At 33.2% G+C, this 26,042-nt stretch overlaps 1 protein-coding gene across 3 annotated transcripts in view; it reads left to right on the top strand.

Moving 5' to 3' along the window:
* The window catches only part of LOC106785530, a 224,641-nt gene that overhangs the window by 154,630 nt on the left and 43,969 nt on the right, over positions 1-26,042 (top strand). For all 3 annotated transcript variants that reach the window (XM_014746090.1, XM_014746091.1, XM_014746092.1), the window contains 2 exons: positions 1,600-1,817; positions 2,269-2,407. In XM_014746090.1, the coding sequence (XP_014601576.1) occupies positions 1,600-1,817; positions 2,269-2,407 (357 nt within the window). The remainder of the gene's footprint in view (positions 1-1,599; positions 1,818-2,268; positions 2,408-26,042) is intronic.

Genomic DNA, 26,042 nt, shown 5'->3' with positions numbered 1-26,042 from the left:
CCGACAAAAGACGAGAAGTAAGAGCACGAGAAAGGAAGAGAGAGAGAGAGAGAGAGAGAAAGAGATTTAACTCTTCTCTTAACTTTCCTTGAGCTATTTCTCAAACATACACCTTGGGTATTATCTACTGATTGTATTTTATTTCTTCAATTTCATTATAAAGAATTCAATTTATCGTAAGTCTCGTATATGTTTCATTTCTTCATGATTTTTCGAACAAAATCAAAATCTGCATTGCAAATTATTTCTTGGACACTTGTTATTGTTATCAATGAAATATTTAATTCGAAATCTGTAAGCAATAAACATTGAACATTAAAATAATTATGAAAATAATTCGAACACGATCAAGACTTTCAAATATGGAACCTTAGCTTAACAAGTCGAATGAAATTGAATGAATAAAATAGCCCAAGGCACTGATTTGATCGTACCGTCGATCAATCTGGCAAATAATTTAACAGAAATAAGACATCAATCGAAATAACTTGTAAAACTATCATTGATTGACAGAACTCCTAGGTGTTCTTCCTTTCTCTGTCATCGACTACTCAAAATTTTGTTATCGACTCATGCGATTGCGTTCGTGTTCCTAGATTATCTCAGTTTCATTAAGCTTAGTCATTGAATGTTACGATCAACCAACGAATGGATACCGTTTGACGCAAACTTACCGATATAGTTTTCTACGAATAAAAATGTTAAAACATGTTGTGTGATACATAAAGGAAGTTAAGTAAGTGTTTTCATGGATTCCATGTCGATGAATAAACGCGATTAGTTTTATTTTTTTTTTAATCGTAACATTCATTCAGTATGATTGTGTCTAACATTCCTAATAAGTGTGTCAATGACTATGTATCTATTTTTGAATAATTATTCATTTATTGTTAAGAAATAATCTGAAATATTTAATATAAAATGCATTACTGATTCAATTACGTTTGTACTCAATCTTGGATGAATATTAGTTCAACTATATTAGTTTTTCGTATTGTTTTTTATATTTTAAATTATTATATAAATGCTATAAGTTTAGTACAGAATAAGTGGTTAGGATTAAAGACAAAAAACATAAGTAATTACGTTTGACTACTTAGCAATTTTGTAGATGTTATCGTGTAATTGTCAGGTTTCCTGTTTTTAAACATATTATGCAAAGCACTGTTTTACATAATAGAAATAATATTATATCTTATTAAGTAGAATAATTACCCTTTATAAATCAAGTTTGTTTCGAATTAGAAATAAAAATTATTCCTAAAATAATATAAAACTTAGACAGTAATTCAGACTAGTATAATTATACTATACTAAAGATAACATATACTTAGGAAACATTAATATTTGTAATACAATATTATCTAACTCTCTGTGATACTTTTGTAAAATAATAAAAATTAATAATAATATCTCTAATTTCAATTAAATAATATTACAATAATTACTTGTCCAATTTCAATATCATATATTGTGAAAAATATTATTTAATAAGAAATGAAAATCCGAAATAATAATTAAGACCTAATTAGATGGAGAATATTTCATTCGGTTTGATTAATTGGAAGATTAAATTAAAATGATATTTGTTCTTTTTAGGAATACGATGGGTTAATGAGCGAATGGCATGCAGCTGGGCGGAGATTAGCGCTGGAAATGTCAGAATTAAAAGAATGCACAAATTTGTCCAGCACCTTGACGCCTCTCGGTCGGCTCCTAACGGACCTAACATTGAGAAGAACGTCTAGGGACGCTGAAGTAGCCATTGCAGCTTTGGAAGAACGTGCTACACCGCTTTTACACATCGATTATGTCAAGTGAGCTTTCCAATTTCACTTGAAACGTCTTTACCTTTTTTATCGGACCAATTAAAGTTACGATCTATTTTATTTTCTCTCTTTTAACTATCTTAGAAAGGTGTATGTGTTTAAATGCTGTCAGAAAGCCGGAAGTTAATACGTTGATTAGTCACGCCTAGTCTTTACCGAGGGACACTACACAAAAACAACATACTTTTCTTTTTTTTTTTTAATTTTTCACCCTAAGTAACTAGATATTAGTCAAATTAATGGTTCGACTTCCGTGTCGAAATGAATATAATTTGAAATTCAACTTAAAATTGTTGTTATTATGTATTATAGAAATCTATCAACCCTAAAATTATTCAATAAGTAGTTAAGAAAAAAAAAATAAAATGAATTGGATTGGTAAATTTTTCCATAACTAGTCTTAATAATTCGTCAATCAAAAAATTTGTTTTTTTCATAGATTATCTCTACAACGAGCAAGAAGATTGATGGAGGAAGTTGGTAACGCAGCAACGAGACTGGAATCTTCATTTGAATCACGTAGAGCAACTATACGCAATCTCGCTGTACTTCGAAGTATCGAGGATCAAGCACGCGAGGTAAGTTCCCTTTCATTTGATACGAACATGACGTAAGGGTGAATAGGTAGGGTATCGCATGTCCTTGAAGAATTACACCCCTTTTTACGATCAATCTTCTTTTGACAGAATATCCAAAATTAGAAAAATTTTAAATATATGTGGGGAAATTTACATTTTTAAATTATTATTAACTCAAGCTAACGAAAATATTCATTCCCTCGTAAAAGAATTTTGCATAATCGAATATTTATTGCATTTGTTTTTTTATTGTTAATGGAATCCATTCAATTTTATTCTAATTATAAATCTGATATTAAAAAATATGATGTCTAACTTATTGGAATTATATACAACATTATTTAAATTATATTTATGCACATTTATGTGAAATATTACAAATTCCGAAATATGTCACAAATTAGCCAGCCCAATAATCGCTTAACAAAAAAAAAGAAGTATACCGAAATAACTATACTCCAATTTCTTCATCAAGCTCTCTTTCTCACACATACCCATACCCCATGAATTAAATATAATCGAAGTGACGACGCGAAAATTCGCACGGTTTGTTTTTACACTCGCTCAAACCCGATATCAATCGTATTGATCAAGATTCATAATTTTAATAGACATCAATCGCTACCGCCAACAAATGAAATTAAAAATCACTTAAAAAAGGATCCCTGTACGACTTCCTCGTGAATATAATTGATGCTTCCGTCTTTTTTCTTCACGAAGAAAGAATTTATTATTAATTCGAAAGAAAAGAAGAAAAATAATAAGAATAAGATGAGAGAAAAGAAAGTTTCACTTTGAAAAACCGCACACACGCGACAGGATACTTCCTGGAGGGAAGGGAAGGGAAGGGAACCCACCCACCCGCGGTTTCGATCACTGTTCCGATCTCTTAGCAAATTCTCTGCTCGACAGGAGACTCGATCGGATCGAGACCTGACTTTTCTTGGGAGCCCTGTATTCGTGTGACTACACGAGAGATCGGTAACCTCGTTTCTGGCATCTTCGTCGACCTCGAGATGATGTTCGACCTCCTTTACCAAACAGTCACTCGATTCCTATCTACGTGGACACGTTCATCTTCTCTTTTCGACCATATTCTTTTCTTTTATCTCTTATTTTTATTCTTTTTCTACCTTTCTTTCTCATTCTATCTCATTATTTTTTCTTCCTGATATTCCCTTCGTTTTTTTACCCCTTTTTCTTGCGTTAGCTTTTTTCCTGCTTATTTTATTTATTTTTATTTTTTTTTTTATTGTGCATCCTGCCTATCCATCTTTCTTTACCATCGGCATATCTCTCTTTCTCAACGTTCAACGTTGGTGGTCGTTACACCACCGGCAATTCCGTTCAGTTCTTCTTCTTCCATCTACTTAGCCTTAAGCAAATACGTGTTAATGCGTTTTCCTGGTATTGAGCTTATAAAAATTTTGATATATGTATGAGTAGATTATTTTTAAATCATTCAAGGATTCTTTTCTCTTACGTCAAATGAAATTTCAAGATTGAAATCGATTAGATATCGGATTGCAATCATAAATGTTACCTTTTTATTCGGACTTGACCTACTTTTTAATAATTCGTACGAAGTCTTTGCCGAAACTATTCTCTTTGTTTTTCTTTTCTTTTATTAATCAAAGAAAAGTTCTATACGTTTTCAAGATAAACGGGAGTTTATTGATTTTTTAACCCTTTGCACTCAGGCGAACCATACAACTCTTTTCTTACAGCTATCTTGAAATAACAGGTTATTTTATTTCGTACAAGCTAAAAATTAAATATATTTAATTAGAAACGAAACTTTGTAGTGTAAACTTAATTTTCTTCCTAACATATTATAATTATCATCTTTCTCTTATGTTTCTTTTCGTTTTTCTTTTTTTTTTTACAATACAATTATAGAGATTTACATATTAAATATTGTACACGATCCACGGCAATTTCGATATATGGGATTCAGGTTAATTTTATGTTTCTATGTTGGAAAAAAAAAAAGAGCAAGAAAAAAAAATACACTCGCATTTTTTCCATATTTTTTCTCGTATGTCTTTCATTCTTGCTAAAACTTTACGGAGGGATAACTCTACGTACAAATGTGAAGCTACGTGTCTTAAGTACTTATCCTTTACGCGCTATAATTTGCTCTTAACGATCCTTTCGCACGAGCCTAGAATTAAATTCACCTAAGTACATGCATATACACTCTTCTTACGAATTGGACTCGGTCGTCTTAACCTTCGCAAGATTCTACTCTGTTATGCTCGCTGATCGTTTTATAATTATTAATAAAACATTCCTGAATTATAGAGTATCTCCACGGATTACGAGTGAAACGAACGAATGATTTTTCTAAATCTAATCACTAGGTATTGTCATAACTTCTATTTTTTTTGTTCCTTTAATTAACCAAATACGAAAAATTATGACCAATGTGCTTAAAAATCAATTGAAACAAAAAATATGATCAAATGATTATGTGAAGAAAGTGAAGAGACAAATTATAATATTAACACCTAATCTATCCTCCTATTTATATATTAAATTATTTTCTTTTATATATATTTTTAAATACAAAAAAATATCTATTCTATATTACGATTAGTATGACACATGAATTCACGTAACGTAGAAGCAACAGTAATCATCGTGTTATAGAAGTGTCTACTGTATTTAAATTCTTTATATAATAATTAAATACAATATATAAAAAAAAGAATTGTGTGTCCATTGTCGAGATAAAGAAAGTTCGTTTCATAATCAAGAGCATTAAATCGTTGTACTAAAGAAAACATCGTACACCAGCCCGAATGGTTTTCTTGCGTTCGGTCGTTAAATTTAAACGATTGCGTCGGCTACTTGCAAGCACAAAGCATTCCACGATAATTAGATCCTACGAGATGCGTTTTCCATCTCTTCAAACGTATGTAAGTAAGTATTGTACTAATACAACTATCTGCGAACTCATATTGTCGACTTACTTTCACTTCTTAGTACTATTACTTAATTACGATTTCGTATTAGTCCTATAACGTAAAAGGGCACGATTGGTGTTTATGCATAGTGCATAATTTTATGCACAAAATTATGCACCACACATATATTAATCTTATTTTTAATTTTTTTTCAAATGTATTTATCAATAATAGAGACTCGTATATGAAAAGAATTGCTTTTACTTTTTGCGAACAGTGGTATGCGTTGTTGTTAGGATAACGAGTTTGTTTAAAGAGAATGAGATGAAATAAAAGAGATTAAGAAAAAGAAGGAGACACGTTCTAAGGAGAATAAAGTAGGTCGGCCATGACAATTATTTAATTGTTCGAAATCGAAATACTCCCCAGGCATATTTCGCTTTCACGTGTGTGCTGTCAAAGTATTATACAAAGAATATTTAACTCCTTCCGTGCAGTTCTTCTTATAAATTATCTTTTATCTCGAGCTCTAACGACAAATCATTAAATAAATATAAATTTAACTTTTCGAACAACCGAAATACAATATATGCATTTACATGTACGTATCAGAAATGATGAAATTCCATTACCCGATGAGGTAATTGTGAGTGTAAGTATTGTTCGAGAATTTTTAGAAAATATCTGATCATTTGAAAAGTATTATTCCAATCTCCAGCTGTCATTCAAAGCGGCACCTTTGATTTCCAATCTCTCAATTAATCCCGACCTTCCTTCCTTCCTTCCATCCTTCCTACCTTCCTTCCTTTTTCCCCAACGTTTTATTGCGTAGAAATTTCTCCAATTTCGAGGCCTGTTTTAACGACACACGCACTTTCGAGTACGAGCGACATTTCTACGTTCCTTTCGTTTGATTCGTTGAATTCGTCTCGTTGTCTTCGCTTCGTAACCGACTTTTGCGCCCAATTACACTGCGACGGTTCGAAAGCACGTCACGTTTTACATTTATCTCCACTTTCCACTAACTATCGGCTTTCGAGGCCGCTTCGTATTAGAGGGTTCGCTCTGCCCATCGATTATGCCGCATTAAGTTCAGGAGCTCGTTCGTGGAACACGAACAACGAACTATCGTTCAATTATCCTTCTTTTAATGCATTTCCGTGATTACGATTATAATACACTACTTTTTTCTCCCCCTTTCCTTTTCTTTTCTTCTTCTTATTTTACAATTATTTTCTCCTAATTATTGCATAAATTATTTTATTATTATAATTGCAAACATTTGTGCTAATATATGAAATAATAAAATTTCTTATTTTAAAAAACGGTAGACGATAAACATCATCTCTATTTGTAATGTTCATAATCGCACGATGAAAAATCAATATCTTTCGTGAAAGATTGGAATTAGTTTTAAGGAAATCGCGTGAAAGAGACCATCGAAAGGGAATTTACGATTGGACGAAGTATCGAGAAACGTTTCTAAATGCGATCTCGATGGGGGTATATACGATGAGTCACGAATAGTCAAGCTCGATCTCGCACGAGGGCAAAAGTCTCGAGAGGCGGCTTCTTTCCATCAGATAAAGAGATGCGCTGGGCATCGCCAATGAAGGCGAACACTTTTCCCTTTTGCGAACGGCCGTCGCATTCATCCGTTGTCTCCTCGCGTATCTCTGTGAAAAATATATATATCTAAATATGTGATACGTCTATATACATATATATACATATATATATTTTTTATTTAAATCTTCATTAATTTTTTTGTAAATATATTTATATTGTCTTTTTATATTTATTGTTAATATTTCTATGTATATTTATTATCTTTCAATATTTATTCCGGTTATGTAGCAATGGGTAATTCTCGTCAATGTTTGAATAAACTAACAAATATATGTATCTATTTGTGCATGCATGCATGCATGTATCATCTATTCATAGATTTATGTATTCGTTCACAGTATACTATAAATAATTATACACGTAAACTCATATACGGTATAGTATGTATATTTGGTGTGAATGTATATTCTCTTCTGTGAAGATTTTTATGTATTTGAAATATTTGTTTGTATGTATATTACATTGTCGCGTGTGCATATGTGTATGTGCATATTGGTTAGTATGAATTTTTAAACGTGTCCATGCATATTTCCCTTTATACATGTATTTGTTTGAATATGTATGTATTGGTGTAAGAGAGTCTTAGATGGTAAACCTTTTACAAGCGCTTCCTTATCTATCCATTGTGAGAGCGTGCGTACAATCGTGCACTTTCATTGTTAAACGTAACTCGTATTGTCCTTGCGATATTACAGGCATGATCGTAATAGCGACGATATTCTTTTCTCCTATTCCTATGATGGACAAAAGGTAAAACGTTAGAACGTGACCACGGAGAAAGGTAAAAGAATATCACGGCAATGACTTTACGTTAAACATAATTGTCCTTGTTAGGATAAATGCAGGTAGATCGATGTTTAGTATCGATTGTATATTTTGTAGGAAAGTATCTTAAGAGAAAGTTCCTATAGAATTATTTTATTATTTTATCTTATTATATATTTTTTGCTTAGAGTAATAATTAAATGTGTAGTTTTTTTTTCTTTTCATTATTTTCTATTATAATTTTTATAGATTGTGTCCGTATTGTCCGAACAATACGATCAGTTATCTCACTATTATAAAACAACTCTATCCCCGATTATTGTCTCGATCAATAAAATTTCGTAAATCCAACAAACAAATATTTAGATTCGGTTATTCAGTAATATCTAAAGATAATACTATTGTCATAGATATAGTGGAACATGCAAATAAGCTAGAGAAGTTCTCTTTGGCGTGTCATCATAACGCCTTATAGGTATAAAGGGAAACGTTTCCTGGCGGCGCTGTACTCGGTGGCGACGAGTCAGCTTGTTCTTTTTTCTTTTTTCTTCTCAGTCGGTCGTTTTATCGTTTCTACGAAAGACCCTACAAAGGGCAGGATGTCCACGGGTCATTGAGTCTCCTTTCCGAGGCTAGGATACTATTCCCTTTAGATGGTTGTTCCATACCTGCAAAGTCAACCGAACGTTTTCTTAGTGAGAAACTTTCAATTTCCTTTCCTGCAGAATCAACAACTACGACGTTTCCTTATCCCTCAGCTATTCTCCTTTATTCCTTCGAATTTATCCAATGGATAGATCCAAAGGGATTCCTAATAAGTCGAATTTTCGATATACTTTAACTTCTTCTTCTTCTTCTTCTTCTTCTTCTTCTTCTTCTTCTTCTTCTTCCTTGTCAAGAACTTAGAAAAGATCAGCTCGAGTTGATAGGCGTACTAGTGTTAGCGTGCTTCTTTCAAAGGGTTACTAGGATTAGATACTATTTATAGCTGCGTGACCATATTCATTCGCCTGACTAGAGTACGTACGTTATCATGATGTCGTCGATAAGGTTGAAAGTTACTGTAATATCCGTAAATTTGATCCGGACAAATCAAGAAAAAAAATGGGCAAGGTTTATTATTAATACGAAAGCTTTAATCTGTATGTTTGTAATTTTTCAACAACTCTTTCATCATTTTTCTTATATTTAGATAACATTTTTCTTTTTTTAATTTCTCTTTATGAACCAACGGGAAGGTTAGGTTACTTAACTTCCGGCAATATTAGCTGTAAAACAGGTTACAAGGCTTTGACCAGTCGTGCTAAGTTTAGACAATGTTAAAAGTATATCATAAATTTGTTAATCCGTTTTAAAGCAAATTACCCTATCATCGGTCAATGACACGATACTGAGGTAGTAAAATGATCGATCAGTGTTATCAAACCTTCCTCGTACATCATTCTAAACGTCTAAAAAAGAAAAAAGGAAAGAAATTATTTGATACCATCCCCTTTAATGACATTTACTTATTACCGTCGAAGAGAAAATGTATATAAAAATTTTCCTTCGTCTTTTTTTTTTTTTCCTTTTCTCCTCCAATCAAATTGTACTTCGTGTAGGAACGATTCCTATAGTTCATAGTGATTGTTGCTCGATCCGATACTAGTTATATACGCGCGGAAACGGCGAAATTGCGTGACTCCTGAGTATCGGGTAACAGAAACGTAGAAGTACGCGTTCGCCATTAGGTGAACCTTCTTCGACTCACTAATATTATCCCTTCTGATTCTCGAGAAGAACTTGCTTGAAGGAAGAGGGAGGAGTTTTCCTGAATACTACAAGGAAAGATTATTTCTATGCATAAACATTGATATGTACAGTGAGTGTCACTTAAAATCGTGTACCGTTACGCTTATTAGGTTTATCTCTCTTAGAAAATTATTGGCAAGTGTTCTATATACATTAAATGATTGTTAAATATATAAAAAACATGATAAATAATTATGAAGGAAAAAATCTAGTAAGCGTAACGGTGTACGATTTTAAATGACAATCTCTGCACGTACAAGGGTTGTAACAAGAAGTTGTTGGGGAGTATCGGGTATCACGGTGTTGCGTAATTGGAGCGAAACAGTTAGCTGATGGGATTAACGTAACGTCGACGTATCGAAAGATTGGATTTTCTGTGCTAATGAGTCTTCTAAGCTGTATTGAATTTTCTTCCTTTTTTTTTCTTTTTTTTTATTCGATGCATAGAAAGTAAACGGATTTAGAAGAGAAAGTTCTATTCATGTGTATTGATCGTTTAAATTGTAGCATATTTGATTGACAGTTGTTTTTGTGGAGATGGTTTAAGTATTTGGTAAAAATTTAATTATGTGTTTGGTTGGTAATTACATTTTTTTAGCTGTGATTAACTTATTATTTGATTTTTTCTGTAAATGTTATAGTTGTTTTATCCATGTGTAAAATCAATGTAACGAGATATGCATTTTGTAGTTCAGATTACGAGTATGGTGTTGTTACGAGTCAGACAACTATATTTCAGTAATTTTTCATCGTCGAACGTAATAGTTGAACGACCGTCAAAGGGTACTTTAACGTTGCAATAGGGCGAATTTACTCGCCGAAAAATGCAGTAATCTTCGTGGAAGCTTCCGAGGCTTACGCTATCGTTTCGTGGCAATGTCGGCGCCATAGAAAATCTACGGGGGACTGTAATTTGCCAATTACTACTAATTGAATCGCTCTTGGAGAGTCCGGTTTGCGCGCGAGTTCCCACGTTATTGGGTCGTATTGGCTGCTTCGAAGCTGATCTAACCTTTAGCGCCATTCAACGCATTACGACCGATTTAAAGTGCGTTTATCGTAAAAAGGAGACATCAAAATGAAAAGATTATAAGATTTATGGATTTAGTTTGAAAAAACAAAACAAAAAATACAAGAAAATGAATGGATAAATTTATATAAATAATCGAAGATAATACACTTTTGTTTTTTCAGATTTTTAGACGAATTTATAAATGACAGAGTAATTGATTCTTTTTTCTTTGTATCTTTTTGTTATAATAATTCGTCAATATAAAACAAATTTCTTCTGTTTGAAGAGTTCACAGCTAGAAAGTGGATTATCCAAGAGCAATAACGTAATCGTTGGTTAATTGTGATAATCGTACGGTTCGTTGCCTCGCACGACCGATTAACTTGGCAATTAGGCGTAAATGGCGATAGGAGTTATAACTCTAAGTCAAACTATCTTCCATGTAGATCTATTAATTCTATCTTACTAATAAAGAATACGAATTAAGATAAACGTATTTCTCGCGTATACAATGATAATGATATATCTATCATGCGCGCGTGTTAATTTATTTATTAAAATATTTCAACTTATATTGAAGCAAAATGTTACGAGTTTTATTTAGAATATATTTTCTTTAAAAGAGTAATAGAGATACGCGAAATTGAAATTTCAGTATCATATTTATCGATACTTAAACAACATATAAATATAAATGTTTATTAAAAAATATTAATTAATGTAGAAATGTGGCGTTTATTGGAAAATTGGTACTATTCAAAATACGTGGAAAATAATAAAGAATATTAACGTGTGGAAAATAAATGATTTCATCAATCGAATAAATCGTAAAACTCGTTTGAAATTTATTGGAATCTGCGTTAGTCTGGAATATTTATCACGAACGATCTATTTTCTATAATAAACTTTCCACGCGGACAGAAATACGAAGAAAGAAAGTTATGATAAAGGAGAAAACATAGTCGAATGTTATATAGATCATAAGTAAGGAAAGCCGGCAGTATGATCTCGTCCTAGAAGGGAACGACACGATTCATGGATCATGCTTGGCTACCATCGTTTTAACTCTCGGCACTTACTTGTTCGGACTATAGTGCAAAGTAGTTACGTACTTTGCACTTATATTTACGTATTTATATCTATATACAGGATGTTTCAAAAAAGTCATAACTATATTACTATTGATAAAAATTATTATTCGCACTCATATTTATCTAAATACAATAATGCTAATGCGTTTATAATTACATTTTGCTTACGATAAAATTACTAGTAATAATTTTGCAACAATAGGAAACAATGTTTTACCTGTCAACGAAAAATTTGCTATTTTGTTGAACGAATAAAGGGCATTTGCATTTTTTAAGTGAGATATTTGTTCGCGTTTTTGAGAATTTATCAAACTTGTAGAATGCATTTGAAAAGATCGAAGTCATCTTTATTAGAAACATCCTGTATATAGCACGCGCACACTGTTACGTGCTGTGTAAATATTTGTATGATGCACGGTCCACACCTTCTCGTATCTTAACACCATCTTCTAGCGGCACTGTGCACACGTTATAATCTTTGGCTGATATCGCACCGAGCAAAACATTACTCCAACTTAGTCGGCTTTGAATAAGATCATTTTCTTAACACGTCCCGAAGGATGAAGTATCGTTTACTACCATTTTAACCTCGCCCATTTCACATTTGTGAGAACTCGCCTCGTTACACTGACGATGAAACTAAAAAAATAGGAAAGATTGATCCAAGGATTTGATTATTGTTTAAAATTATATGACGTTTAAACATTTTGAAGAAGAATAAATGTAACAGTGTAAATTAATGCTTATTATTTATTAAATTAATTAAGTTTAATCCGATTTAATGAAATATTAATGCATTTGTTAAAAAATACTATTGCAATGTAATAGTTATATTCTATAATATCGAAATAATAATATATATGATAAATGAATATATTCTATTGAAACTTAGTAATAAAATAAATGTTAGAAAATGAAATTATGCCACAATATATCAAGAGAAATACAAAGTTAAAATACGCTACGCTTATTAATATATTGAAAGCAGGAAAATGAACGTTAACATCGATCTAAGTTGATCAAATGGAAGATTGGTATCTCGGACGTCCGGTTTTCCAACGAGCTATGATCGATCAATGTTTGCATGATCGACGGCAAGACGCGTGGCTGTCTCTCCCGATAATAACAGTTTACTTTAGTTTAGACGGATACGTTTAGAGAACTCGCTAAAGAAACTTGTTTCTAAATCGAAAGATTTAAAACGTTTCGTGTACAAATATTGTGACACATTGATATCTCAAATCAACGATCGCATTACGTGCTTACGGATTGTAATTTCTTTCTACAACATCTGGTGAAACAGGTTATCGTATTCCGACACTCACACACCTGTTTATTCCTCTTAAAATTCATCACGGATTTACGAATTATCGACTTTATGCAATAGGAGACTCTTTTTTTATTGAATTTTTAATCATAATTTAATACCAGTAGCTCTCTGTGCATCAGTAATTTAAACCCATTTTTGTGTTTATTTCGGGAAACTTGTGTTCTTACGATGATGTATATATATATACACGGACACACACGTACGAATACATATACATCCGTGCGTAATTCGATACGAAAAGAAATCGAGAGAGTGATCGAAAAGATTCGAAAGTAACCAATCCCGCAAATTGACAAATTTTCCAGACGCCCGAACGTAACGATTGAATCGCGAAGGCAAATTTGTGGTACGTATTCGGAAATTATCTTTACATTGTGTATCGAGAGTGTTTTCAATTTTCGGTAAGGCTGATCTCGATCTTCAATCGTATATACGAAAATGGATTTAATATGGAATCGTGGTTACGACGATTATATCCTAAAATTGACATCATTTTCAATTACCGAAGACAGTAATATCTTGTGCAATATTATAACGATAATACGATTATATTTCAAAGAAAAATGAAAGTTTGATCTTTTTTTGTAGCCTTTTTATTAACTTCTGTATTAAAATTTGTCGATGACTGTGGTAAATTGAATTCATCTAGTGTACGAATCTACTTTCTTTTATTTGATATTAAAAAGAAAAAGAATTGAAATTACTTTTCGAACAAGCTAATAAATTTTGCATGAAATGCATAAATAAATCAGAGAAACACGATATCGATTTATTCGAATATCCTGAAGTGTGGGATATATCGAGGAAGGAATGTGAAAACAAAAAAATTGTTTAGAAGGGATCAATGAATGCAGTAAATTTAGTTTCAAAACACATAGGAAACCATTGGTGGTGACTGTATATTGGATTGCGCGTTATCGATGATTTTCATGCGAGACTCCTGTAACGATCTCTGAGGCGCCAGGCTCGTCCGTAGCGCCGGTTTTGCATGTGTTTGCGATCTCCGATCTTAGCTTTGTCGATCCTTTGTCGATCCTTTGTCGATCCTTTGTCCCGTCTGGAGACGACGGACTTTTGCATTCGCGACGATAAGCCACGTCGAATCACGAGGCGCCGGTTCTTGTCTGCACTACCGCCAATTCTTGTGCAATCCCTTTAAGAGAACCCTATATAAATTATATAGGGTGTTCCAGATAATCTTTCTTATTGTCACATCTAAAATATTAAATCCTGAACAAAACACATTATTTATTATTGCATTGTAAGAAAAATGATTTCTGAATAATGGCGAATATAAAATTGTGTTTTATGCGATTGAGGCAAGCTCAGTGGTAGGTAGATTGTTGTAAATGGAATATCGTTATCGTTGTTACTATTATTCTATGAAATATGAATAATATATGTGTTGGGATATAGATTTGGTATGAGATATCATTAGTCAGATTTCGAAGTGTTTTTTTACATTACACTCGATACTTCTGTACACAATTTCTGAAAAAAATAATTATGAAATTATTTAATAATTGATATATTTAAGAATAAACAGATAATGTGGGACACCCTGTATACCCTCGTTCTTCTATCCGTACTTATTACGAAACTTTCTCTCTCTCTTTATCTCTTTTCTTTTTCTTTCCTTCTTCAACAAGGATAGTGCAAGCGTGCGAACGATTTTTATTAGCGAGGTTATAGCTTCCATTCAACATTCATACTTACTACATAAGTATAGATATATTATATTTGTATCTGTGTACATATTATATGTATATATCCATGCAAAATACTTTGTCGTACGAACGTGGCACGCGTTTGCGACACCCTTCACGTCGTGGAATCGTTCGACTAATCGAGAACGCAATCGCGAAAGGCGGACTTGGACTTCCTCTTATTATTACTTTCCTTTGCGAGGTCGATTAACACAAAACCGGATTATTTTTCAATAAATTAATAGCTATACTATATTAAAATGAAGAAGAGTTCTAGATCTTATACATTCGTTTGAATATAATGCAACTAGACATTGTTATTTTTTTTCTATCACAATTTCATAAATTAAATCTCATTATTTTATGGTTCAATATAACGATGAATATCGATACTTTTGTTCTAATTACAACTGCAAATGATAAGTGGATTTATTTTGAAATTTTATTCGAAAATTACAACTGCAGTTTTTTCTAAATTTAATTACACCGATTAATCGTAGAAATTACGTAAATCAATGTAAATCTAATATTAGAAAACGGAACCACATTATTTTGACAAATTGTCAGTCCATAACCGTTCTAACATTTTACTGATTTCACTTTTGATTAAAAAGATCTTATATCTCGTATCTCGTATCATTGATCTTGATCTATTTAAGTATGTAAGTATAGTGACCAGTTTTCAAGTTGCGCGCTTTAAACATAGCAATCGATCAATCACTTGCATGAAATTTAACGTTTGCAGTGGTATTTTTTGTCTTCCTTCGAAATCCAGTATATAAATCATGAAATTTCTCTGTTACGTATATGTCCAAAATTAAAAACGGATACAGTTAGAAAAATAAAAGATACGTTCAATGATATGAGAATAAAATTGGCAATAAGATGAAACGAAATAGGGAGTAAATCGCGTGAGCAAATCACCCTTGCGCTTCCAGGTTTCTCAAAGCATGCTGAACAGAGGCATAACTTGGAGCACTGGTTCTTAGAACGCCCTGGTATGCTAATTGCGGTCTCCGTGCGTACGCGAATACGTCGTTGCATTGTGTCCACGTGTGTATATGTGCGTATACGCAGGGTTTATCCAGTTGAGACCAGGTATACTTAACGACTACGTGGTAAAGACGCGATACACACCATCTAACTTGACTCCTTCCCCCTTCTTTACTTCTTCTTTTTATTCGTCCTTCGGTTTAAACGAAACATTCCACCGAATCCAAAGCACAACGTGTTGTTGCTCTGACGTATAGAAAACGAGTCGCGTGCTATCAACACTAACAATAAAATTCAAATGATTTCTATAATGATAATTACCCCTCGAACAATTTTTTTTTGTTTACTATTATTATTCTTTCATTACATAACTTGATAATTATAACTCAGATATTAACATCATGTGTCGTGTTCGTTTAATTTGTTTTTTTTTTTGTAATTTTCAAGAATTTTGAACTATATTAAAGGCTATCATGATACTCATTCTTTTATATTCTCATTGCAATTCCGGAGACATTTGCCAAGGTGATTATAGGTGCGATCGGTAGAACGATTTTTCTTTTTCTTTTGCTAAGTGATCCGATTAATGACTCGAATCTTATAATTTCCTTTCCGTCCTCTAACTCTTTCTTCCTTTATATTTCTCTCTCTTTCTCTCTTTCTTTATTTCTTGTTGTACTCGTTAAAGGTACACGTCGATGAACGAAGATTCTTATTATAGGAAATAACTCAAATGGGTCCAGTCGTGTCATTAAGTATGCGTGTCTCGAACACGGGCGTTACTCTAAGTTCTGAAACATCGTTTATATGTGTGTGCATATATATATATATATATATAAATATATGTGTATGCATTTAGGTATATCCTTTTCGTTTCAGTTCGTTCATTAGGTCCCTCCCAAGGTAAGAGCCTAAACTTTTCAATAGGAATAAATTTCATGGGGAATTTCGATAGAATCCTATTTGACGGCACTTCGAAGATAAATGAATGGTTAAAAATTTTCTTTTAAACTTTGAGAATAAATGATTTGACAGTTTTTTTTCATTTGAGATATTAGACGATCATTAATTTACTTACTATTACTGATTTGTTGAACTACTTTTTACGGTTGTTGAGTCTAAAAAAATGTATTAGGTTCAAGTTTCAAGAAAAATATGATTTCTTTGTAATAAGAAAATAATTATCTGTCATTTGAAATTGATTAGAGAATCTATGAACATACATTTATATTAAATAATCGTAAAAAAAAGATATGGAAAATCAGTGTGTGAAAATGAATCCGAAATTATGCATTTTGTACTTTCGCATCTCATAACGATTTCAAAGACAATTTTTTGTTTTTTATTCACGTTCTTGCATACACCGATACGAGACACCAGGGGAACCGGTTTTTATACGACAACCGTTTATGTATATGGACTTGGTTAAATCCAGCCGTTACACAATTCTCTTTAGAACTATTCGAGATAAGGGGATAAACTTTTATACGAGCTTACATAATTTTCAACGTGTGTAACTGTGCATCGTATGGAACGATCATGAGGCGCGCTAAATAAGGCATTCCACGAATAACATCGATGTGTTCTTATGCATTTTATGACCATCTCTAAAAACACATTAGAAATTATAGACAAAAGGATGCTACGAGAAAATTTCCCCCCCAAAAAAGAGAAAAGAAAAGATTTAATGCAATAAATATAATACATAGTATTTAACAAATACGAATTGAAATTTTCATGCAAAATGTAAACCGTATTGTAAAAATTATAAACACAAAAAAACAAAGAAAAGAAATTGATCTGATCTTGAAACAAAACTGATCTAATACTTGATGAAGAGTATTTCTACAAAATTAATGATAAATTAATAAAATGAAGAAAGTAAAGGAAGAGGAAGAGGTAGAGTTAGTGGTAGAGGAAGGAAAGGGAAAGAAAAAAGTTTTGGAAATCGAAGGTGTGAGAGTGCAATGTTCGTGACGAGTGGTAGTGAGAGAGGAGAGAGAGAGGTAGGGGTGGAGGAGGAGGGGCGCGTGGCTCTCCTTGGTGTAGGTACGTCTTAACCCATGATCGGTCCAAGGCGGCAGTGAGTCCTTCTCTGCCGCAGCATCCAAACGTGAATCCGAAGCGTTCGTGCAAACCAACGCGACTTGATTGCTTCGTAAACCGGTAATACCATACAAATAAATATATTCTCTTCGAATAATTGTGCCAGTTCAAATAAAACAACAACATAATTGATATAAATGTTTGCATAAAAAAATGATCGAATTCATTTGCAACTAATATAAATTTATTTCGATGTTTCATTTTGTTCAATGGAATATTCGCGTAATAATAATAAAAAAAATATTTAATAAAATATTTGTTGAGTTATATAGTTAGGATAAGAGTTATGTGAACGTAGAAAATGTGTCTGTGGAAGATCGGATGTTGAAAATCTCATTGGATATAACTCATGGATATATAAAAAAGTAAGTTAACATTCTTTAGAATGAAAAATATGAAATGTTCGTGTTGAATAAATACGCGTTGTCTAGCGGTCATTGACAGTGATCGATGTATACGCTTTCTGATTCATCGACGATCACTCTTCTATCTTTCTTGCATCGATCAAATGAAAGATAGTGGTTCGTGCGAAACTATTTAAACATCGTCTATGATATACTAAACAATTTTCTTATTTTTAACGTTGATTTTTTTTAAATATGTGCATCACAGAAACTGAAATACAATATTATTAGGTTACCCAGTAAATTTCGGAGTTTTTCAGACAATCACATTTGCAGTGTCACGCTTGACATGATTTTTAAAGAAGAAGAAGAAGAAAAAGGGTCTTCGGAAAAGAGAGGAACAAGAAATAGGGGAAAAAAATGAAATAAAAATAAAAAAAATGTAGAAAATGCGAGATAAAGATCGCGATAAGTTGGACAGAGGAGTAGCAGGTACTTGATGTCGGTTTTCATCGTGGCCGGTCCGTAAACACTCGACGTGGCGTCCTACGGTGATTTCTCGAGGGGTTTCCATGTCACCGTGTTCAACGGTTCTTCGTAGTTCTCGGTGTGTGGTCTCCTTAAAGGTCTCCGACGTTAGACACAGTGAGAGGTGGAACGATGAGAGAGGAGGAAGGGAGGAAGGAAGGGTGGGAGGAGGAGAGCTGACGTTTAGCTTTGACCCTCGAGAGTGAGTGAGCGAGAGAGAAAAAGGGATGGGCTGGAGTAAGGAAAGGGTGTAAGGGCTCGGTGAAGGAATACTCGACTCCAAACTTGATTTACGTTCACCCGATGGCGCCTTTTGTCTAGCCAACAGGCCTGTCATTCCTGTTTGATTTTCGCAATATATTATACGTATGGCAAACTGTATGACACGTACGCGCGTGCATGTGCATGAAAGAGGTAACCATACACCTGGGATTTCTGTTTTTTTTTTTCTTGCATGCTGGATGATGCGTACTCTCTGTTGAATATTGTCAACAAAAAAATAATTGATTTAAAATATTGAATAAAATTTGCTGAAAAATCATGTAAAAATATTGTGCAAAGGTAAACGTTTCTGAAGGAAAAGTTTCAGGTTTGTGTAATTAACGAAATGAATTTTTGGTTGTTATCAGGGGTATGAAAAAAGTAATAGAAAAAATGGGTGTAGGAGTAATCTCGCGTGATTATTCGCGGTTATTTTTTGTTTGTTTTAAAGCTGAACACGCTTCTGGCGAATAGGATACATCCTCTCACCGGAAGGGAGACTAGAGACTTGAACGTCGCAAGAGACCGCGAGAACATGTATTCGGTTTCAAGAAACGGAGAGATCGTCGATAGATTCCCACGAGTGACGACGTGAGGGAGTGTGTGAGTAATGTGGATGTGTGTCCTTTAGGATAATCCACTGGATTGGCTAGTGGATATCCTCGAGTATCGGATACCAAAGAAGTATCTTCTTTTTACTTATCCCTTGATCATGGAAACCATTTAATTTTTCTCTTCCTTTTATTTCACTTTTAATTGAACAATATTTCTTATTTCGTTAAAAAAATATATGCAGTTTTGGGATACATAAGTCTTAATTTATAATAAATACACAAATATTATATAACATAAAATAAATGAAATATTTGTATATGTATATTATAAAGTATGTAACTTATTACTGTATAATTAAAAATGAAAAATTATAGCGAACGCGAAAGGAATAAGAGAAAAAGGGAATAAATTAATAAATTAATGATAGAAAAATATTCATCGTTGTGTGTTCATGTTAAACTGGTATAATATCATTAAAAAGAATCGTCCTTGAATGGTCTCGTCTGGCGTTCACCGTCGTTCTCAAACGAAAGTACACCGGCACCACCAAGCGGAAAACAATTTCATGATAATAACGCGCAAGAGATGGTAATTAGCGTTGATCCAGTCATTAAAATATCGCGATAGCAACTTCTCTAAGTACCAACCGGCTTTACTTGGCCGTTACTTTCATTATTCTCGTGCGAATAAGGCCGTGCGAATTCTTTCAAGTTTTCGAAGGAACTTTTTAGCAAATGATTTTTATAAATATGCAAGTAGATTGATGCAAACAAGGGGGTGGTCGGATTTGTAGAACTTTGATATTGGACAGACGTGACATTTAAAGTTTCTTCTTTGAACACAATAGTCCTTTATTCAAATTTTGCTTTTTAATCATAGTCGTTACGTTTTCATCGTCCGTTGTTCCCTTGTCTTTTGTTGTGTCGTGTCATTCGACAAACAGGAAAAGGCAACCACTGTGAAATCATGATGTTACGCTAGTAAACCCGTGTCACTGAGCTTAATAATCACTTTTCACGGCTTCATACTCGTTCATTTGAAAAAATAAAATAATTTTAACACCGCCTATTTTCATAACGATTACAATTTCATTTTTAAATATTATTATACGTTTAAACAACGCAAATATTAAATAGCAATGTAAATTAAAACGCGTAACTATTTATTTAATAATAAAAATAAAAATAATATTCTCAACATAATCATCTTATTCCAATGAAAATTCCAAATATAATATAAACGAAGAAAAAAAAAGTTGCAAATATAACTGTGAAGCATAGGATAAAGGTAATAAAATTTTCGTGGCAGTAAACGCGTTTAAAGAGTCAGCAGCAAGAAAACCGAGTTGCTTCTTTATCCTTTCTCTCTCTCTCTCTCATTTCTTATCTTATCTTTGTAGCGAGACGTAGTACCCGCTGTGATAACGTCCCTCGCGTTCCTTGAAATTGCTTCTTTAACCCAAGCTCCCCTTCTACCTTTCGCAAACACTCGGTTTCTTGCATCCGATGATAGAAAGGATAGAAGTGTTAGTAAGAAAGAGAGAGAGAGAGTGAGAGAGGAATGGAAAGAGAAGGGGGAGTTCTGTTGGGTATTCAATGGAGAGCAGCACCAAGGAAATACGCTTTCGCGGTTTATCTCTGGAGGTGACTGCGTAGCTGTGAATTATAAGTTGCAAATCAGCCGTTATAAAGCACAGTGTCAAGTACAATCGGTTATTACACTTTCTAAGAACGGTTCTCTCTCGACTTCAAAGAACTCGATCTATCGATTACCGCGACTGAGAGAATTCTACGTGGTGTTAAAGTGTGCTTACGTTCAATGCAAACTAACGGATCGTCGTTAATGTCCTCGCTATCATAGGGGGATGATTAATGATTCGATAGATTCGTTACATAATAGACTAAGCTCTGTTAGTTACGAATTAACTATACCCACGTTCGTTCGGTTGATAAAAGGGAGGGTCGTTTTATTTCTTTCTTTTTGTACTTTGTTTTTTTTTTTTTGCATTTTTATCAAGGAAACGAAAGAGTTTAAAATGTTGACAATCACGAGAGAAAGGAATAGTATTTTATGGAATGGTTTAGTTTTCATGACGATTGTTCTTGTCCTTTTGTCGGTGCGTAACTCTATTTCAGAGTCATGGTAACACGATTTTGCTCTTAGCATCGTGCGAGTCGTATAAAAACGTATTTTATTGACAATTAATTGTCATTCCCACGGCACAACGTTTTATCGATGAAAGTTTTCTTATTTTGAGTGTCTAACACTTTTTCCAAGATAAGAAGAAGACGATCATGATCAAATGTTCAAGATTTTAGGGTGGGTCGTAAAATCGGTTCAAGAATTCGGTTCTGTTGGGTTCTATTTTGAATATTTATTAACTTTGTAAGTCAGGTAGTGTATTTTTTATTAGAACAAATCAATGATAAGTTAAGAATAATTCAAAGCGTGTTGTTGCATTAATCTTGTTGATCAATTATGCTTGCAATATTTTTGAATGTTGATATTATTCTTGCATTAGATCAAGTATAATATGACAGTATGAGTTTGCAGTACTTATTATACTAAATGTACGATTAAAGGAAAATGAAAGATAAAGAATTGAATATATCTGTATAGATAGTTAAAAAAAAACTGAGAAAGTTGTTTCTCATCCTAATCAATGAGATTCCCTTAAAGCGAATACATTATCTTCGAATTGATTTTATCTAAAGATATTCAATCTCCGAACCAGCGAATAACTGGAAAGGCAATGACAAAGTTCCTCCTACTTCTTGAAAAGATCTTACATTTTAGAAAGTAAAATAAGTTTGGGTAGAGGAGTAAGAAGCGTGTTCGTAAGGATCACTTTGCAAGAACAACAACCGCTTCCGGCATGTTATGCGTCGTTAACGCAGCCCTTCGTCTTTTGCGGAGAACGATCAAATAAATCGCTTTAGGTTGCTCGAGATCTTGGAAAGAAAGTAGGTATACCTTCTCTTTTACCCTGAGAGACCGTCCTAAGGCAAACAAAGCGTGTATCTTTATTACTGTAATAACTATAATCTTAGGTCTCCGCAAGAGACTCCCTTTCTTCCATATAGGATGCACCCGCGGATTGCGGTTACCATCCTCGAGGACTTGTAATCGTTTTACCTTTACTTGCACCAACACTATACCAACTTACAAACGTTTTGTAAATCTATTTATGGGTGCATATACATATATATGTATATATATATATATATATATATATTTATTTTTTAGACCGAAAACAATATAACAATTTAGGCAATATTATATATAGTTATAATAATATAACACATAAAAATCATTAATAATTCTGACAACGAATTATATCTCCTCTCTCGTGTATACACGATATTAAATTATTACATTATTATTTTTTCCCGAATGTGTCTTCGCGTTATATCTTTCCCGTATACATACGATAAACGTTATATTGTCGTATTAAATGCATACAAATATTCGATAAGTTGTGAAAATCGTGTCAAGGATGTTGAGTTTCCAAAAAAGAAAGAAAGAAAGAAAGAAAAAAGGGAAAAAAAGATGAACAAAAATTCTTCGATGCCGTTTAATTATTTCCCTTATTTATATATTAATCATGTGATTTTTTTTCTCCTTTTTTTTTTCTTTTCGAAAGGTAGAAAATATATGTATGAACCGATCGTAAAGTTTAAAGAAGTATGATGGTGTATACTCTCCAATACAGCTAAGAGGAAGAAGATGTTCGGAGCTGTGCGAACGTAAATTTCATTATTTTGTCAGCGAATAAGAAAAAGAGAGAGAGAGAGAAAGCATCGAAGAAACAAAAAAGAAAAAAAAAAAGTAGAGAGAAAGAGAAAAAGACGATATGTAATCGGGAGGAGGATTACGTCGTCGTCCTCGGTATAGTCCTTCTCTCGTTAAGACGTTCGCGCCTCTTAATGGTCAAGAGTGTACGTGCAACGGGTTTATGCGAAAAAGGGTGGGGGGAGGGATGCCATACATGGTGCGGAAGCGCACGGAGTTTTGCTCGTAAAATATGATGCGTATCTTCTTATTAAGAGTAAATTGTATCCTCATTACCACACAACCGAGCTTCTTCGTAACCTCTTGCATAGAATCCAATGAGTTATTGGGTTTAAACAGATATTGCCAATGGGGGAGGAAAATAGATAAAATAGGATTAGAAGAATGATGATGGATATAAGAATTATAATATTACAAATGGAGAGAGAGAGAAATAAATTGTAAACGAAATTTGGGAATAAAAGTTATAAATCTTAAACTAAATAAAATTACTTTATATGCGAGTAAGATGTTAATTTAAAAAACCCACGAACTTTTGGTTCATCCTAATAAGATAGAAAGATGAAAAGAAAAAGATAGATAATCAATTGGATAGAAAGAGAAAAATGGATAAATAGATAACGAGAGAGAGAGGGTGGATGGATGAGGGGGGAAAGATGAAAGAGCAGTTCACCGGTTCTGAACGGAACGCCGCTAGATATTTTTGTTTTGTTTAATCTACCGATAGGGTGGTAAAACCAATCAAGACGAGCTCTTAACGGGAAAAAGAAGATATTCAATATAAATATATATATATAGAGAGAGAGAGGTAGATGTGTGTAAGCATGTATAAAGGTATACAACCTTATAGACTTAGGTCCGATAAGCAAGCACGTATGTTAAACGGCAAATCGAAATGGCATTTATCGCGAGCTACGACTTCTAATTCTGGATTTAATTTATCTCATGGTGGTTCTTAGTTCCGCTATCATTGACCATGCTCGGAATTACGACGAGTAACTATTAACGCCTAACCGTGATTTTCTTTTTCTTTCTTTAATTAGATCGAGATATTAGCGCGGAGGAAAATTCGTGTTTTAATTCTGCCGCTCGGTGATCACAGTTTTCGGATTGAAATTGTAAGAAATATTCAGGACCGATGAGATGATCGAGAATGAAGAAATTTTGTGAAGATGATTCCGAGGAGAAACGCTTTTCCTCCCGCCCCCATTTTTCGACGGTTCGAGTAAAAAGCAAGGGGTCGACCACAAAAAAGGAAAAAAAACAAAAACGGTTAACAGAGTTAAAAGAGAGAAAACGAAAGAAATTGAATAAATGTGATAAAAATCGATCTGACTCGCTTTCGATTCTTCCTCTACCATTGTCGTTGAATTCTATAGAATGGAAAAAAAAATATATCGATTCGATATATATTTTACGATGCGACAGACGAAAAACACAGGAACGGTTTCTCTGTAACAACTTATACAGAACAACTTACACGAAAGATTACAGGGAGTTCGTTCAGTATTATTAAAGCATTACGCAAAAAAGGACACTAGCAATGACGGCATTTATGGTACGGGTCTCGACCGTATGATTTACGCAGTTAGATGAGAGTAAATTTTAACGCCTGCCAGTTAATGTCCCCGCATTCCAACGTGACTACTATAATTTATCTTACATAACTTAAAACACCACGAAATGTCGCAGCACCGCATGCCGAGCGAACTTCCAATGAAAAAGAATACATGCGTGAATGCGCGTATAGAGTATGAAATTAATGCATCGGGGTTGGCCGGAAAGTTTTCTGCCGATATTTATTTAAATACGTGCATATACAAATATAGAAAGTGTGTGTTGCTTTTTTAAATCTGTCTTAGAAATCAACAGGAATTATTTAGTTTATAATATAAAATCATATAAATATATGTTTTCATTGGGATATTATTTATAATTGCATGCATTCATTTAAACACCTGAATTATTAACTTATTTTATTTTGCGACAAGAAGTTTTATAAATAATTGTTATTTGAAAAGATCTTTGTGTGGCAGGAAGTAACGGGTTCTGTCGATCGAAAATCGAATCGGTAGAAACAACGATTAGATATCCGAAACATGCCGATAAGGTGGTAGGAAGGTTGTTACCTACTTGTAAGCCTCCATCGAAGTATTTTCTATTGTATTGTCGGTGGTACGTACTAGAAATAGGGTGTGTAATGGTCCTATTTATCTCTAGCAAAGTAGCTCCGATTAAAGAAAGAGAGATAGAAAGTAAAAAGACTATACAATTGCAGTTGTTTCTAAAATGGTTTCTATGCTAACGTCGATCATCGAATTAGAAAAATCAAATACATTTATCAATATAAAATAGTATTGAATAGATACAAAAGTTCTCATTTATAATCGAGACAACAATTAATTTAATATTCTTAGAGATATTTTAACAATATATTGTAAAAGCAAAAAAAGAAGTAAAATAACAATCAATTTTTAGAAAGATTAGAAACTAGGAATAAAATGTAATATGAAATCGTTTGACTTTCGAATAAATATGTGAGTATATATATATATATATATTGTCTTTGCAGTTTGAACGGTGCAATGGGTCGAATTAAGTTTCACGTGAAAGAGAATCGATCGGTATTATCGATTATTCGGCTCGGTGAGTTAGTCTCACCATGGAGACGCCATACTCGACTGTTAGATTTTATCGAACGACGAAAAGTCCGGCGTCCATAAATCTCAAGCTCGTCGTTGCACACGCTTGGCCAACTAACTCTCTTATGTTAGAGGACTATTGCGAACTGTGTTCTCTTTAAGCTTAGATATTTCTTACGGT

This window comes from Polistes canadensis, unplaced genomic scaffold (genome assembly GCF_001313835.1).
Source record: "Polistes canadensis isolate GaletaPanama2010 unplaced genomic scaffold, ASM131383v1 scaffold_52, whole genome shotgun sequence".
Classification (NCBI taxonomy): Eukaryota; Metazoa; Arthropoda; class Insecta; order Hymenoptera; family Vespidae; genus Polistes; species Polistes canadensis.
Note: the sequence above shows the minus strand (reverse complement) of the source record. Positions and strands in the feature narration are given on the sequence as shown.